The sequence below is a fragment of the Cydia fagiglandana genome, chromosome 1 (assembly GCF_963556715.1).
Source record: "Cydia fagiglandana chromosome 1, ilCydFagi1.1, whole genome shotgun sequence".
Lineage (NCBI taxonomy): Eukaryota > Metazoa > Arthropoda > Insecta > Lepidoptera > Tortricidae > Cydia > Cydia fagiglandana.
In genome coordinates this window covers 20,750,188-20,769,449 of record NC_085932.1, presented here as the reverse complement: position 1 = coordinate 20,769,449, position 19,262 = coordinate 20,750,188, and the positions used below count along the sequence as shown (strand labels likewise).

The window sequence follows — 19,262 nt, the reverse complement described above, 5'->3', positions numbered from 1 at the left end:
AATCTTTTGTGTGAGAAGTAAGATCTTTATTATGACCGTGTAATATTAACTCTACAAACTTTAATTCAATATTGGCTATACTGCTTAACGAGAAATCAATATCTAGACAAGCACATTGTCTACATTTCTAACTTTTTACATGTATACTAAGTTGATAGATAATATCGTAATTTTGCAATATCAGCTACTCTAATTCTGTATTTACATAATAATTCCTGTTTTTACGTTCACCAGAAAGCAGCTGTTCCAGATTTCTAAAAACCGAATATTGTGAATAAATTAAAGTGTTATTGAATATGTTAAAGTTTTTTGTAACTTTAATTTTATATTTACATAGTTATTTAGCAAAAATTGAAAATTTAAATATGGCCGAACGCTCCACCTAAAATTTTCTAACTTTCTACATGAATGCTATTTAACATGCTTACAATAACATATCAAAAAAGAAAAAACTTTAATGTTATCAAAACCCATTTTTGTTCCACCGCTGGTCTATAATATAGGTTTCTAGTTTCCTGTGACCAATATTAGACAGATAGCTTGGATTGCTGTTTTTAACCATACATCTATCCTAACCATGTGACAAATATGTATTTGTAAAGTCTCATTCTATAGAACTTGCTATGTAAACAGTCAGTAGTAAATTTTCAAGTCAAGAGACAATTTTCAATATGGCGGTTTGTTTAAATAGTTAGCAAGTTCCATAGAATGACACTTTAAATTAAAGTATCGGATTCTTCTTTTACCTCATTAAGAATATTGGATGTTTACTTTTAAGCAAGTTTTTTTAGCAAGTGAAAGAAAGAGCGAGGGTCGTGTCGTATTAAAAAGTCAAAGCGCAAGATAGGGAAAGCTGGAAGATACTCCACCGACACGAGAATAACTCTTCAGTTAATGATGATGATGACTTTTAAGAATGAAATTGCAGTCGTTCTTATCAATTGTATCGAACTGCAATCAATGTAAACAATCGAAACATGTAACAATTACGCCTCCATCATATTTGCCGCAAGACATCGACGTCAGGACAAACGCAAATTATGTGCTTAATTATAGTTTACATATTAATGCAATCGACCTTGGTCTCAAAATTGAACTCAAATCTTGGCACATCTTTGCTTTGGGCGACAACCCTTTAAAAAAATACAAAGAATTCCTCTCGGCTTAGTTTAATCGCTCATCATCAATAGCCGATTAATTTTCTTTGCCAACGTGATATGATCATCGATTACGAAATTACTCATCAATCATTTCAACTTATAAAAGTTATAAATAACCGTAGGCAGCAACACTATGGCAAATTACTACGTCAATATCTTAGTTCCCAATTTGACTTTTACAAACTTGACACTGACTTTAAGGCTTGACAGACGCGAAGGCCGAGCCTTTTAATTATCGGCTTGACCGGTGACAGGTGTCAAGTGAGACTTAGTCATAATTGGTCATTAGAGTGAGATGAGATTAAGGGTCACGTGGCGACCTGTGATGACATTGGCCGCACGATTTACAAATAGGATTTTAATAGGGTTATGAGGTGTGAAGGTGTTATTTCACAATATATAAAGGGGATATGTCTAATTAAACACATCCCATAAATAATGTTCCGATAAAGCATTAAGCAAATGATGTCTAATTATCCACTTTGTTTTGTGATATCTCGTTGCTAAATATTATTTTTGTCTATGAATGAGACTTTGTAATGTTTTCAAGTTAACCTTTTCTCATTTTCAATACTTCCAATAATTAAGTTTGAAAACTTATATATTATTAGTGCATTGTTTTCGTCAGTAACGCCTTGAAGTAAAAAAAATACTTAATTAAAAATACAGCTTTTAAATTCGTTCGAATTTATTCATCCTAAGGCTCCTTTGGCTTGAAGTCACAAGAAATCTTTATACAGCTAGTGTAGTATGAATAATCTCAGGTGAATTTTTCGGGCTCGGACAAACAAAAGATATTGTTTCCTTTATGCAGTGGTTACAATGCTTACTGCTAATAGCCCCGACGTAAGTAACGGGAACAAGCCCGTTTAAAAAGCAAATTTACCATTCTAATTATATGGTTCAAATTCTAGAATCAGCCCATTCGGAGATAACATTTTTTTCCTTTCCTTTCTTTCCTTTCTTTACGCTCTCAAATGTTTAGTTTTGGGTAACTTTAAAAAAAAAACAGACTGTGATTTTATGTAAGTAACAAATGAAACTCTAGGTCTAAACTTTAGCAATATTGTATAAGTACTGTTTGTAAACGACTGTATGTTTCTAAAATGTAATAAATAAATAAATAACATGTTTTTGTTATCTCATAAAACAAGACCACCCTAATTGTTCTCTGAACAAGCTGTCATATGAATTTGAACCTTAATACTATCACGTAAGTTGCTTTTTAAACGACATGGTCGCTTTGGCACGAGCTGTAGACCGCTCTTAAAAGAAACAAAGGCTTTTGTTTAACGGATTAGCACCCGAACTCGAAAAAATCCTCTGAGATAATTCATACTATAGTACTATGAATATCTACGCCCAGAAGCTCAAAACTAATTGACGTAATGTCGTAAACCAAAAATACCTATTCCAATTGAGTTTCAAGGCAAGACAAATGCATAAATAAGTAACTGACTGAATACAGTCTTACCTCTAGAGAGCAAGACTGCCGGCCAAGGAAACTAATAAGCAGTTGATTAATTCGTAATATTGCCAGTGTCTTGACGGCGGACTGTCGCAAGAGTGTGACAATGGCTCGTTAGCGTAGCTACAGGCCATTTGTCATGAAGGTTCCGTGGGTCATGGTTCACAATAGGTACACACCTCCTTTTTTTAACTATACCTACTTAATAATCTCTATACACATCTGGGGGCGTAGCCATCATGACATTGCCTAATCGTTAACTTCAATAGGTGTGGGACAGATGCGAAGGAAAAGTCTATAAGGTTTACTCGGGTAATTCCGAATGTCAAAAACTGTCGGATAATTCCGAAAAGAGACTTTTATTATGATGGAATTTAGGGTGATTTTCATCTGAATTTCGGAATTATCCGACATTCAGTATTACCCGAATACGCCTTACTTACCTACTTACATGAAACATTTTTTTATTTTATATCATAGTCAGCAAAAATCTAATATTATTTTCAACGTGCACATTACATGCCTTTATCGACCCGTGAATATCTACTCATATGTAGTCTCAACTGTAATTTCCGATGCCAGTATAAACACGTAACCCATTGTGTTAAAAGCAGCTCGTGCTTGGCAGTTGTTATTGTTATTTAATTGCATTTATGTACGATTACTTATAAGATTGCAATTATCGTAATCACACTGCGTTACTATAAGTAAGTATGTTTGTTCAAAGCTTATTAACTATCTATTAACTGTCTATTGTTGCAGAGGTGACATAATTTTACATCTTATTAGTTAATCAATTAGTTTTTTTGAGTTGAATCGATTTGAAATGTGACATCATTAATTCTGCAATATTTATATTGTATACTTTAATATGAAAACCACTGCTGCAGTAAAACAATAACGCGACTCATAAGAGAAAGAGCAATATTACATTCATTTTGTTATTAGATTGGCGTATCGCAGCTTTTGAAATTGTTATCTATTCCAGTTAGCGATAATACCATTGAATATCGTACCAAACTTTATCTTTACATGACATATTGGTTTCCACACACAATGCTTCATTCAAAAAGCGATGTGCTAAAAGGCCATTCAAGAACCAACTTGCGGAACAAACTTGTCAAACATCAAAACTTCCTATCTCATAGAAATAAAGTCTATTCTTCATGATGCAAGCTGCAAATTAGTGAGAAACTACCCACGGTATTGCAATGCTCTTATTGCCTTGACATAAAGTAGATTTTTGGTCAAAACAATTTAAAGTTAGTAGGCTGAAGTAATTGGACTTGCCTTTTCGGGCGCCGCAATTGAGGCAGCGGCCGCAGCAGGCAAAGTAAGCTAATTAAACACACAAAGAGATGGTCAAGTGTTGCAATGAACGTGGGTTGCGAGAACTTAGTGCAGACAACATGATACCTACTTGTGTAGAGCTGAAAACATCGTGTCATGGATACTAGGTACCTACGTGGTATCTAAGTAGGCATTTCAATAAATTGCAGTGTCTATTTGTCTAATATGTAATTCATATTCATACATAGGTAATGAGTTAAACTCGTGTTTCTTTGCACGCATACGAGCCTATATTTATTTTACGGGTGTTTCTATTTGGGTTGACATCAAACAAATGAGACTAGAAAAAAATTTAGGCATTTAGTGTTTTCTAGTGAAGTTCGTAACTTCATACCTACATCTTTTTCGCTCTTCTCTTACTCTCCTGCTCCAGTTGCTCCATCGCCTAATAATTATGAGTTTTAGTGAAATGTCCTGACAGAAATATCAAGAACAAAATTGCTAAAACCTACACATACCTATGCCCTGTATAACTGACTTACAACATTAATTCTATTCAAGTATTCACCATGCATTTACCTTTTGAAGTGTGAACACGAGCCGCCTACAAATGTTCTTAGAAAACAAAATAATGATTCGCATTGAGTGTACCTTTGACATGTCAAAGCCAACGGCATGTTTGCTAACTCCTGAGTGCTCTGAATATCCTCATGTAGGACGTCATCGCGCATGCGCTAACCAAACAACGGAAACTGGGCTAGCCCCTCTATTAGGGTTGCCAGCTAGACAGTTTTATTTTCTAAGTAGGCTGTTGTTTGATCAAGGAGTTCATAATAATGATATGCAAATCGCGAATAAACGAACAGACCGACTACGGTCAGTTGATGTGCCATATTTAATAAGTCTGTGGCTTTATATGAAAGTGTCATCTAAGGGGATTACAATCGTGACAACTCGAATCGAGCTACTGAAGTAAGTACACCTGTGTAATCCTTTTACACATCGCATCGCATCGTAGTACTCGTATTGGCGGTCGTTGTTGAAACATTTGATTCCGTTTCTTATCGTCGAACGAGATAATCAGGGGAAGCTATCGCGGTTAGAGTAAAAACAGTCCACAAAAGAAGTGGCAACCCTAGCCGCGTCCTAGTTGGGCGTGTGCGCAGTATTACGAGCGAGTCGCAAGTTGTAAGGCTTCGGGTCAGCAAAGTGGGCCGAATTTAGGCTTCCTTCCTATTCCTGTAAACAGCCTAGTCGCGTAGGTGTGTACTCGGCCTCGAAAACGACTGGCCGCTTTGAAATTTACCTGTTTTAAGCGCTACTTTAGTAACAAGGAACCATTACAAATCTTACAATTGTTAATTAATTGTTTAAACTTATTTCTTGTTTAAATACCTATGTAATTCGACTCAATAGAATTAATTTATAAGTAAACTGTCTACTTTTCACATTTCATATAACTAAATCAGAAGGCATACCTTTAGATCCATTTAGTACTATAGTAGTAGTAGTAGCATAGTAATTCAATAGAACTCTACCCTGTTTGGTCGATAATTATGAAGAAATGCCCGTCACAAATTAACACTTGATGATCAGTTGTTTTCCATAAAACATTATCGTTAAATAATGTAAATATGCTTATTTGCACACAAAGCATACACGTACAATACCTGTACCAAAATATTTACTTGCCAATTTGCTACAGAGTGAAAATTTCCGCAGGTCAGCGGAACGGTTAGCTCGCGAAAGTAGAACAACAAACTCTTATGCATAAAAGGACACAGTCTCCTTTTAATCAGGTATTATGATTCACACACATACCTAAACCAGTCTGGGCATGCCCAAAACCGTGTGTCATTCACCTTCGCTTGTATATTTACTTAAACTGGGTGGATTTTACCGGCTCAGACTAAATAAATATGTATAGTTAACGAATGGATTAAAAAGAGATTACCTAGGTGTAATATTTAGTTATAAATATTGTTATTAGATTGTATTCTACAACTTTATGACACGTACAAAGCTAAGAAAGTATTTCACGAATGTAAGATGATATAGATTTATTAGATTTCCAAAATCGACTGAAATTACAAAAATATCTTAAAGTGTTTATAAAACCACTTAGGTGTGTCACAAAGTGGAGGAAAGCAAGTAGGAATAAAGCGGACCCTGGCAAAGGCCGGGATAACGCTATAGAAGATTTATTTGCCTGGGTAACCTGAAAACAAATATCTTATGCTACATAAAATGGAGCTAGAATATGCTAGAACGTTTGACTCATGCATTATCTTCAACAAGCATACTATCACGTCACATCGATAACACAGCAAACGCACAGATAATCTAGTCTACATAACATATGTAGTGTCCTGATAACAGTTATTGATACGTGACAAAACAAGACTGGGTCCTCTTGAAGTGGAATAATACTGTACAAACGAAGGCGTCAACACAACGACATTTGTGCTAGCATCCTAATTTTGTCTCGGTTTTGAACTTTTGATAGATCACTTCCTACATACTGCGACATGGTGGTGTGTCATTACCAACATAACTTAAAGATAACAGTTTCAACTTAGCGACCAAATTTGGGTAGGCTATTGACCGGTGATTTCTCAGATTTTTGATATTGTACGTTGATTCTGCATGTCTACTTAATCTTCACAGTGGCATATAGTGTAGTTTTTAGACAGAGACATATATCTTGAATGAATGGCTGCTTAGGCACATATCATCAACACTATTGGAATTAACACAAATATCTTTCACTCGTGTCACATATCAATAAAAACTGTCAGTCAGCCCTATCTGCGTCACGCCAATTTAAAATCGAAAGCCTACTTATAATTTAAATCAAGCCATTGTTGTCAACCGGTTCTGGTTTTAAGGTCAAGTGCGACAATGTCACTTCCTGATTGGTTTCTTGTATCGATATCGTTTTAGAGAGCTAGAATTGAACCCGATGGTACGGATAGATTCGACCGTATGTCAATGTCTGTGATATGAGTGAACATGACAAATATGAAGTGATAAATGATAAGTGGTAAAAGTCAAGCATTTATCCTGTAATTATAAGATGCTAGGGCCTTCATCCTAAGGGCCGATTAAATCACTGTAGCGTATTAGTACTCAATTAATCGCACATGGCAGCAAAGTCTTCTTGTTGTATCTGTTACTAGATGATACATAAGCTATAGTCCGTTTTTTTTAGCATTAGAAAGAACTTCGCAGAAGTAAGCGTGTGGTTCCAAACCCAGCACTTTTAGCGGCAATAATTTGAAGTAAATTATATGTATTGACCATGTTACATTAGATAATTCAATAATTATTAACAATTAAAGAACTTGATAAAAACTGCACGCTTGCTTCTGTGGAGTTCTTTCTAATGCTAAAAAAAACGAACTATAATAATAGTCGGTGTTGGATTAAAAAAAGGCCACTATAAGACTCCGTTATTGTTCTACAAGAAAAGGGTTCTATGGGCTACATACATACCAATACATACCAATGGTTGAGACTGGTATTGGACTTATTTACAGACATTAAGGTAGGTACATACTTAAATTTTCGACCACGTATCAGATCCTTGTCACATCACGCAAGAAAAACCGAATTCTCCTCACGAACAAAATCACGTATTTCGTCACATAACGGGCATTGCGTGACGCTTTCCTTCCGTCAAAGAAAAAGAAAATCGCGTTTAAAGTGCTCATTGCATTTTGATCGGCGCTCACGAAACCGCGGTTCGGCACTTGCGACGCTTCATTGTTGCTGGAATTACTGTCACTTTTGGTAGGTACCATTTTTTTATTGGCCGAGGAAACTTGTTGCGTTGCTATTTTAAATTAGATGCGCTTTGTGGGAACTGTACAAATATTTGGAGCATTAGCGAAAGTAGTACATATTTGGCGATCTGAATTACGTTTATGTTGCTAATATTCGGTTCATGTAACGTTTTTAGAAGAATGTGTCAGCATGCAACATGCTAAAAAGTGCAGAAAACTCGACATTGGTAAATAAAATCACAGAAATTAAAATTGTGTGAACAATGAGTATTTAAAACGAAATCCGTATAACCTTTCTGTGCAAGAGCACAAAAGGTGGGACTGGGAGATAAAATCCAATCGCATACCGTCGAAGGCCGGCGCGGACGCAAATGTCAGAGGGGCTCGGCAGGTGCGTCGTTTAGGACCGCCACGCACGAACGACTCGCATTAGCAGCGCACAGATATAAATTCGATTTCGGGTTAATCAGCTATGTCATTAATAAAAATAAGCCTTAAAACTACGAAGAAGAATTGTATAAGAATTTTGTGTTGCTTTGCTTTCGGACTTTACCAATCTATTTTTTTGGCTGCGGATATTTGTTCATATATAACTGGCAGATAAATAAGGATATTGGCGATATTTAAGGCGTCTTCTCTCTTTCATCACTCTACAAATGCGTAGCCATCAGAACGTTCGGCTTACGCTAAATAATACAACAAAATTAAACCGTATTTGGGCATTTTCACTTAACTGTGTACAATTAACGGCCGGTTAGCAATCGTCACAAAACTGACGGTCAATGTCAAACCCCATACATTTAGTCAGGAATGTGACGGTTAGACGTTACTGAAACACGACATACCTACGTCGCGCTTTAAAGTACAAGTTAAAATGAAAATGCCCTTTTAAAGGTAGTGGACCTTAACTTCCATCTATAACTTTTTTTCTATTATATAGGTACAGTAGTGATTTAAACGTCAGCTACGGCATCAGTCAGCTTACCCGAATGTCTAAAGTTGAAACATACGAGTACTACTACAGACTACAGTTAGCTCCAGTTGCACGCGTTCGGCGAGCCTAAGAGCATGGGTGTTTTGAGGATTAGGGTCTGGGTGCGCCCCGTCATATAGTATTGTTATTGCCCGGGCGTATTCAATACGGTCACGGTAAAAATACGTGCAGCGAAACTATACTATTGCATTGTATTTGCATTCACCAAACCAGTCCTCGTCTCATTTGATTTTTGTGTAAACACGACAGCGTTGGACACTTTTGCGTTTAGAAATTTAGAACCAAATAATGAAACTGTAATTTATTTTTCTCAAACATGCAATGAAATATTGATGTTATGTTCCTTATAATAGGCTGCGAAGTATGACGTTTCAGGTGCGGCTAGGACAAAAGGTCGTTAATGGAATTTCATACACATCTTGCAGGCCTAGGCCGGCAAAGTCCTCTTTTTTAATTTTCTTTTCACAGATATTTGTGACACAGCATCGTGGCATTCATCCATTAAAAAAAACTAGAGCCAGTATTTGCTTTATGGTTCGTAATGACACTCTGCCACTACGCCTATAAAAAAAAATAAAAAACAATGTTTGCTATAATTTGCAGTTTTATTTGTATAAAATCAACATAAACTTAATAAATAATACATTCTATAATTTTTTAATTTTATATTATAAATTTAACTACACAAATAAAAACATTTAAAATATTTCATCTAACGTTAGCGGTAAAACGGTCTACTCAAACACGCGTAGTTATATTTTTTAAATTGTTATGGAGGTAAAGTTGAAAAATATTCATTCTGTTTTATTGGATTTATGGTGCGTTGTTGATTTTTTGACTTTAATATGAGTTCCGACGAAATAATGAAATGAATATTAATTGTAATCGTAGGTGTTGGAATTGGCAGCGTAAGCAGAATTGATTTGAAATAACTTGCTGCCTCTGCCGCAAAGTCAAAGACGAAGTATGTATATGGTTGCTTATGGCAATTTTATTATTTGAGACACTAAGAAAAATGGCTTACAGTTTATTAGAAACAGTTTTGTGGCATATTTTAAATGAATGTAACTACAAATTCGTCAACACTGTGGAAATTATACTTATTTACTCCATGCATAAAGCAACGATGTATGTGAAACATGATATCAATATGAAAGACTATGTAAACTTATGTGACGAAAACGACAGTCAGACGGATACAAGGCGAAAAAATCAAAGATACATGAAAATATACGGGTAGTAAAAATACACGACTCGTGTAAAACATACGCGTGATAATGATATAGGTACGTGTTGGTTATATTTTGGTTGTAGTTTACTTTTAGTTTTTTCTATAAATAAAACTTGGGTTTCGTGGATTTTTTATTTTATTTATTTCATTGCATGTTTGAGAAAAGCACTATACATACCTCGGCGGGAAATGGGGTTGCCCGCGCTCAGACCTATCCGGCCTCGCTTCGCTCGGCCGTCTATATGTCTTCGGCCGGCAACCCCTTTCGTCCCGGCCTCTGTAGTAATGTACTATTTTTATTTAGTCAAGTTTCTATCAACGTTTTATGTTCAAATCATACCTGATCTAGGTTAAGACATCTGTAGCACCTAACTGTGATGTTATGGCGACACTAAAGATTAGGTATAATGTGATTAGCAGTGGCGGAGCGCCCATAGAACTCTATTCCCATCGGCTTCTCTGATATTCAGGCTCTTAGGCCATTTTCTTTAAACTTATGAAGAAAAGGAAGGGCAACTTAGCTACGGCTTGCCTACGAACAACCTAGACGCGGCTCCACTGGTGATTAGTGTGTTTTTTTATACATATACATACATCAAACATCAAACATCAACATTTATTCAGCAAATAGGCCACAAGGGCACTTTTACACGTCAACATTGAATTTACATAAAAGCAAAAATAATAACATCAACAATTTTATAAAATAAAACTAACAATTCAATCTAACGTATTACAATTACTAAGAGATGTATATGGTCTCTTAATGTCGAATTACATACAAAATACAGATAAAAAAACACACAAAAAAAAATCTATAATATTTAGAGGTGTAAATGTCTCTAGGTGTCAGAACTATAAGATTATATAGTTTATCAAGTTATCCTTAGAGATGTATAAGGTCTCCAAGAGTCAATATCCTGTATAATTAATACATTCATTAAAAGAAAAGAAACATACGAGAACAGAATGAGGCGTCTCACTGTAATTAATTAATAAAAGTTACTAAGTATAATAGCTCGTGTTAGCTTAACAGACCAGTCTCCACAAACAGCACCCGTTCACGAGTATGACGCGTATCTCAGCCATCGCCTCCCTCAACCTTCATTCGGGAAAGTGGCGACCCGATCAACAACGCCACCGTAAGCAAAGACTTTTAAGCGAGCATGACATGTTCAAGCCACCGGCCTATATTAATATTAAAATAGTAATAACATGTAGCTGTAAGACACGGCATAAATAGTACCCATATAATAAGTATTCGTACCAGTTTTAAAAGGGGAAAAACAAACACGAAATTATATGTACCATCACGCTCCGCGATTGTTGCGCCATTTAGGTAGCTAAATTGGTTGTTCAATACTTATGCTATAAAATTTACCATTTAGTAAGAATCCCGTGTGGTGACTGTACCTATAGGTAAACATGCAAAATGACTGTAGTGTAAACATTTTTTCTCAATATCCACGTCCTACCCTTCATGCTAAATCTTCATGGAAACCTAATAGTATTGCTTAGACATGTCTGGCATTCAATATTTTAAATACCTAAATCCTTACATCTGCGTACCAACGCAAACCTACGTCACGTTTTGATTTAGATACGGAAATGAATGATTTATTGAACACTTCGCAAATGGGAAAAGGTCAGCGTTCAATATGTCTATAACCTAGTATTGTTTAACTGTATATTTATATTAAAATTGACCTGAAATTCATCAATAGTCAATGCATGATGAAATCATTTAATGTTAGGTTTATTTAGTTTTTCGGGTTAAACTTTTTAGCTATCCATCTCTTTTTAATCGATTAAATCATGCAGGATCCCATATCCCATATCCATCTGTTGCTATTTATTTTGGGTTACTAATTATGAGTTAAAATAATCGCCATAAAAACATCTAAAAAAAAAATTTAAACTGTTTATTATACAGTATATAAAATTTACAATTTTTTTATGGACTAACTTAACCTAATCTACATTATAATAGATTATTAGCTAAGTGAGAGGTTTTCTCATAGTTACATCATTGACATTATTATTACTATATTTTAATCTAATTTATATAATGTGTATATTTTAAATTAGCTTTTGACTAAATGAATCAGTTCAAGTAGTACTTTTTTAACATTAGTACATTTAAAAACAAGCGCGATTAGACAGTTTTGGCCCATTTAAACAATTTCAATTGGTTTACCTAATCAATCGGTTGATAAGAGCAAAAGATCTTTTAATAGATAACAAGATAAAACTCGGTAGTTACTATAAACATTCTGATTGGTTCAATGGTGGACTAATTGCTTCTTGTAATAACGTTTTTATGGGTACATATTTAACAACTCGCTATAATACTCATACCTACTTTAAATGGAATGTACAAGGCTACAAGGTAGAATTTTATGATCATAAATATTGTGCAATCACGATAGACTAGCTTGTTTTAGGCTTTTAAGTTACATAGAACAGGTACTACTGCTTTTATAATGTGAGTAAATAATTGCATTTTTTCTCCACTTTTTAATATTTTGTTTATACCCAAGCCGTCATAGTGCCATTAGTGCCTTTTAACATAGTGGTTAGAGCCTATTTGAATGAAAAAATAAAACACAAATACCTGATAGAATATACATACATGGTGGCCCATGGATTCATCTCTTGACAAATGAAATATAATATGTATTTAATTGGCTCTGTAACTGTGTTTCTCGTGTTTTTATTTTTATGTACAATAAAGTAAATACATACATACATACATAATAAGTATTAATATTGAATTCTTTGACTATAAAAAGTTGAACCTAATGAAGTTACACGCAAGCTATTATAAGCAAGTTGAGTTAAACATTTAGTGCGAATTAGGTAAAGTGAAAAATGTTACTGTATTGTATAACCTTTTTGGACTGTGTTGTCGTGTCGAGGCGATGCTTGGAATCGTGACGCAGTAATGAGATAACGGATTTTAGATTTTCATTTGTGAAATGTAAGGTGACCTGAATTTGAGTTAAAAATGGGACTGGCATTTTTTGCAATAATTATTTTTATTATGAACCCTTATCTACCCTCCTTTTATAAACGTAAAAATAGTCAATAATTTATTGTAGGTAACTATCAATTAGTTACTAAGGCAGTATAGATAACCCATTTATGTATAAGTAATTCGGTAGACATAGCAAATAAGACAGTATCCACCTATCAATATTCATAACGCATACCTACTGCTTTCAATGACTCATTGCCGTGAGAATCTAAAATCTAGGAAATTTTACGTCGTAGCATGCCCTTAAAAAATATTTATTTCTCAAGTTCTTTTGGCTCATCCGTTACAAGTTCTAATAGAGATTAATCGACAGCATCCTCTATTAGAATCGACTAGGTATCAATGAATTAGACGCTCACACATGCAAAACTATTATAGGTATCCTGATCCTGCAAAAGGTGTATCATACTTAGATATTTTAAGTGACAGTGACATTCATTAGGTGGTACCTATGTGCTACTTTTATACGTGGTAAGTAATCAAATAAGTTTCACAGTAAACATTAGATCACAAAACCTTGACGAAATAATTGGTTTTGCTGCCTTTACCTATACATTTTTTTTCATACATGCATAATTATTATTTAACCAGGACATTTCATAATCCCTACTAATATTATAAATCAGAGGCGTAGCTAGAGGATATGGCGCCCGGGGCAGACACCAAATTTGCGCCCCCCCCCCCAAACGAAATTAACTAACGAAACGAAAGGGTAATTTTTTTGCTTATTAAAGTTTACTTTTAATTTAGACAAATACAGTGTACCTATGTTTTTTTAGTACATCGGTTGCTAACAAGCTTACGATCCACCTGATACCCAGCAAGGTGGCTACGAAATTATTGGACGTCACTGATGGAGATGTCAACACCGATCGAGGCTCCCAATACTCCCTGACATGGGAAGGGAGTGCCTTGAAAAATGAGGTTTTCTTAGCGGTAAACGCGTAAAATTGAGTCTTGGTGGGGTTGAATTGGACTAGGTAAATTGTCCCGATCCCACAACGAAACTCTGGATAGAATGCTCTCGATACCTGACACAGGTTTTTCACGACATTCTAGTATCACAGACCGAGTGATGTTGGCACGGCATGTGTTATACAGGGTGGTCCAAACTCCAAACCTTGACGTCCAAAAATTTTTTTTACATTGCTCACGCTGTGGGCTATTAGAATAGGTATATATGTTAGCCGACTTTTCGTAGTTTTCGAGTTATGATTTTTATTACTTTACGGGCACAGTACACCTGCCAGTTTTGCGGTCGTGGTTGCCGCTCCCGTATTGGCTTATACAGCCATGAAAAACGTTGTCGCCCTGCCTGACACTGTTTGTATAGTCTGCAATAGACTGAAAGGCCTATGAATGAATAACTTTTGTTAAGAAATTCCGGGGTGAAGCAATTAATTTATTAAAAAAAACTATTGAACATTTTTTAATGTTTTTTTTTGTAACATAATCTTTGACAAACGGCGCAGTTGCTAAAAAAAATCCGCATCCTCACTTGGCTGACTTGTTTTTTTGTTTTACGTTCAAGCATGTCAAGCTTAGATGTTTCCCTTACCTAAATAAATAAAAAATACAAGCGATTTCAAGGACTTTTGGTTATTTTAGAAACTGCTAGACCCTAAGTTTTTTAAAAGGTCACAATTTGTCAGAGTCTCTGGTCAAAGGAACTGAGGTGGAAAGCTTCGAAATTAGTAATTCATTAAAAAAATCCTCTTTTGTTATTTCTACTATTATTTTATGGGGTCACTTCCCCATCGCTATTTCATGTTATCAGTGCAAATACCACAGATGCGAAAAATACTTTATAAAAAGTATTTAAATACAAAATACAAATACTTCCTTGGTAATACTATTTCAAATGCAAAATACAAAATAGTTTTTGAATTTGTATTTAAATACAAAATACGAAATAGGTATTTTCAAAATACTTTTTTAAAATACAAATACTTTTCAATAAAAGGTACCCTGAGTAGTGAATACCTAGTCTGAATTAAAAAGTATTACTCGGAATTTCCGAGTTGAAAAGACTCTCTTTATTCTTTGAAATCAATCCTCTATCTAAAGTGCAAATTTCTAGTTGTTTGCTCATATTATCCGGTAGGATGTAGGTAGGAATGATGGTTTTTATCGGCCAACTTTTAAAAGCATTACTTTGTAATGTTTCACAGCTAGTATAATGCCTCTCGTTAGTGTGATGAAAACGTTTCGTTTGTGTTTCACCAGGGCAGAAAAGTTTGTTCTCCTCTCGTGCCTTGAAACCCTCCCAACACTCAAGATTCCACTTTTTTAACCACTCGCTACCCTTGTGGTCATGTGCGACGTTACTATAATATTATAAACATATTATAAACAGATTCAACAGTTCCATGTTAAAAGAATGAGAGAGTTGCCAGGATTGTAACATCAGAAGAGATTGTAACTCCTACCTACATTACCTACCTACTGTAAAGTATTTTGTATTTTGAAAATAAAAATAGGTCCCAAAAACTATTTCAAATAAAATACAAAATAGTTTTCTTCAAAAGGTATTTAAATACAAAATACAAAATACGTATTTTGCATTTTGTATTTGCATTTTAAATACAAGTATTTCAAATAAGTCACATCTCTGGCAAATACCACGAACAATTATTAGAAGGCATAAAACCAAAGCAAAGCTTCACCCCGAAATTTCTTAACAAAAGTTAAAAGTCTCGAAAACTACGAAAAATTGGCTAACATACTCGTACATGGAGTATATTCTGATAACCCACGGCGACTAGTCGGCGAGGATTCTTAAAAAAATTTTTGGGCGTCAAGGTTTGGACCAGCCTGTGTACAGGGTGGCTAAAAAATAACTGCATTTCCGTTGCCAGGGAGGTTTTGGGATTATACTGAGCAACTTTTACTATAAGAGTCCAACCCCTAAGTCGCGAAAAAAAATTTGTCAGTTTTCTACATTTTGGCTGGTCCATTTTCTATGGGAGGGTAAACTTTTTTTCGCGATTTCGGGGTTGGTCCCGTAGTAAAAGTTGCTCAGTATAATCCCAAAACCTCCCTGGCAACGGGAATGTAGTTTTTTTTTAGCCATCCCTGTATATATAGTACTGTCGTCCGCATATCGATGAATGTCGTCGATAGACAACATGTCACAGATATGCAGCAGCAACAGCTATTCAAGCAGCCGGTATAGCCAAGGTTGCAATCGCTATCGCTTCGACAACGAAAAGCATTATGATGTCTCTCTATCACTCTTCCTTATTAGTGTGACAGTGACAGTTGCTTTTCGATCGCTACAGAGCGTAAGCGATTGGCATCTTGGCTACGCAGCCGGGTTCAGTCTACTACGGCTCATATGCGCCTGCCGGACAAAGGGCTAGCGATCCATTTGCATAGGTAGTCTCTTGGACAGTCCATAAGATGGTAACTTCGATAGGAGACCCCTAACGGAAAAGACGCGCTAACACGGGACACAACTCTGAAACACTCGGCTCGCTCGCCTTATAAAACGAAAGCATAGCAACTCCCGCCGAATATCCCTCTGCTTGATAAGCCCCCTCCAGACTATGTGCGTGAATCGCGGCGCGACGTCGCGGAGCGAACATATCGCGAAGTTGACGTAAGACTCCACACTCGCACAATTCACGGCGATTTCGCAGTTTGGTTTGCGGCAATATGGCGGAAAAGCATCAGCTGATCGAGTTTAACTGTTAGTTATCTATGACATCATACGTGATTTAGCTGTTTTTCCATTTTGTTTTATTGTAAAACCGTAAAATATAGCTGCTTAATATAATATAATCATAATATAATTCATATTTATCTTGGCACTGAGGAGCCAAAATATTGTGTAATGTGGAGTCTTGCACGTTCGCGCTTCGCGTCTCCTTTGACGCGGGCCGAAATACCGACAAAAAACGGAGAACAAGGCGCGAAGGCGTGAACAATCTGCGAAATCGACGCCACACTAGCGTTCGCGGCTTCGCCCGCGATTCACGCGCATAGTCTGGAGGGGGCTATAGAAGTTTATGGCATAGAGTATTCGAACTGCGGGATGGTGGGCAGTAGGGCGCTACCGTCGTCTTTCAAGGTCGAGCTCGAGACAAAAAGAGTACCTAAAAGATCGGCTTTCTCTTTTACGCTGTGGGCCACAGTGGTGGTAAATTTGACTGACAAGTTTCCCTGCTGCCTTTTGGCAAGGCGAAGAGGTAGTCTTTTGCCCATTTTGGCGCCCCCCCCTTGGACGGCGCCCGGGGCACGTGCCCCCTCCAACCCCCCCCTAGTTACGCCCCTGTTATAAATGCGAAATTAACTCTGTCTGGCACCTCTTCACGCCTAAACCTCGGAACCGATTTAGATGTACTTAGGTAATATGCTAATCTTTATCACGACGACGACCGGTCTGGCCTAGTGCGTAGTGACCCTGCCTATGAAGCCGATGGTCCCGGGTTCGAATCCTGGTAAGGGCATTTATTTGTATGTGATACAGATATTTGTTCCTGAGTCATGGTTGTTTTCTATGTATTTAAGTATTTATATATTACATATATCGTTGTCTGGGTACCCACAACACAAGCCTTCTTGAGCCTTCCGTGGGGCTTAGTCAATTTGTGTAAAAATGTCCTATAATATTTATTTATTTTATCACGGAAAACATCATATCACGCAGGTAAAGTCGGGGGCAGAAGCTAGTAAAATAAAAGCAACAGGAAAACCTAGCCATAATCTGGAATCATCTAATACATATAAAGCAGCAGGACTGGCAGGTAGCAGAAATATCTACCTGCCTGCACCCGTGTGTTCCATGTTATTAAAATTCAAAAGGGAGGGCTATCGAACTAGATCAGAGGGCCTATCGCGAACTGCGGTCAACGTGTTGCCTCTCTGTCGCACTTGTGAATTCGTTCGTAAGTGTGACAGGAAGGCAATACGTCGAACGTGGTTCGCGGATGGCCCTCTGTAGTTCGGTATAGATCATCACCAACAGGTGATACAATAACATGTACATATTTACCTATTTTAATTCCTTTATTTATACTTTTTTGAAATGCGTTTATATCCTGTTAGAAGTGGCGGCTGTATTTGGTTATATTAGGGATATAATGAAGTTTTATAACAAAACAAAACAAACAATGCCTGTACGTGTTCAAGCATTGATCCCATGATAGCTCTATAAGGGATCGTTACCTACTTTGCGGAGGAAGATGAAACAATACATGCTTTTAAGTTCACAAATTTGTCAGAGTACATCTTGAATAACTTTACGCTTTAGACTCTTTAGACGCTTTAGACTTGTTTTAAGTCTCTCGCGCGACATTTTTCCGAGAGCCTAGGTCTCCTTTCTCAAGCACTACCAGTGCGAGCAGTGTTTACGACGGCCGTGTATCGCGTAAAATTATTCTATGTTATGGCTCCTCTTCACGTTGGGCCAACGCCAACGCCAACGAGGGACGCATTTATGCGTTAGAGGGAGCAAGTGATATTGCTATCTCATTCTACCGCATGGCTGCGTCCCTCGTTGGCGTTGGCCCAACGTGAAGAGGAGCCTTTAGTCATATCTGGTTTGTTGTAAGACATATCTCACAACAGTTTAAATTCGTTGGGAGTACATCTTATTAAATATTGAATTATGTAGTTTTTTAAAAAGGCACCTAATAAAATACTTACAGCCTTAGAATATCCACTGCCGGCGCTGCCATCTGAAGAGTTACTCAATCTCCTCTCGCTGTTGGAGGCCGGCGGCGACCAAGTGGAGCCACTGTCAGACGGCATAGTCACTCACTGACAACTGTTCACATCATAAACTAGAACTTCAACACGTCACAGCACTAGCACATATCAATCACTACTGGTTCTGTACCTGGAACAAAGATATTTTTATTAATATATATTTACATATGTGATAAAATAGAAAAGATACCTACAGATAAACAAATAAACTTTATTTGCAATTAAATTTGTTTAGTTGATAGAAGTCTTGCTATTTTACAAAAATACGTTTTTTCTGTATAAAATGAATGTATTGTAAAACGGGTTTAATTGCAGAAAAAACGCCTGCTGTAGCGTGTTATTTTTAATTAAAAAAAAACATTCTATTGAATGCCAAAAATTGGGACACCCTACCTGTACTATGTGCACTTCATGTTTAGAGAACGCATGATGTATGAATTCCCAAAACATGTTTAAGGCCAATCAGGATATCATGAATGATCTCAACAAATGTATTATAAATTCAAACTTTAAATATAAAAATAATTCATTCTGAAAATGTTTTACAAATCCTACCGCTCAAAACATACAATACGTATGAAGGAA

General features: G+C 36.3%; 1 protein-coding gene across 4 annotated transcripts in view; it reads right to left on the bottom strand.

The window, feature by feature from the left end:
* LOC134666949 (LIM domain only protein 7) overlaps positions 1–19,262 on the bottom strand; it is a 207,024-nt gene that overhangs the window by 96,615 nt on the left and 91,147 nt on the right. For all 4 annotated transcript variants that reach the window (XM_063524261.1, XM_063524272.1, XM_063524278.1 and 1 more), the window contains one exon: positions 18,615–18,807. In XM_063524261.1, coding sequence (XP_063380331.1) covers positions 18,615–18,719 — 105 coding nt within the window. In that variant the 5' untranslated portion in view covers positions 18,720–18,807. The remainder of the gene's footprint in view (positions 1–18,614; positions 18,808–19,262) is intronic.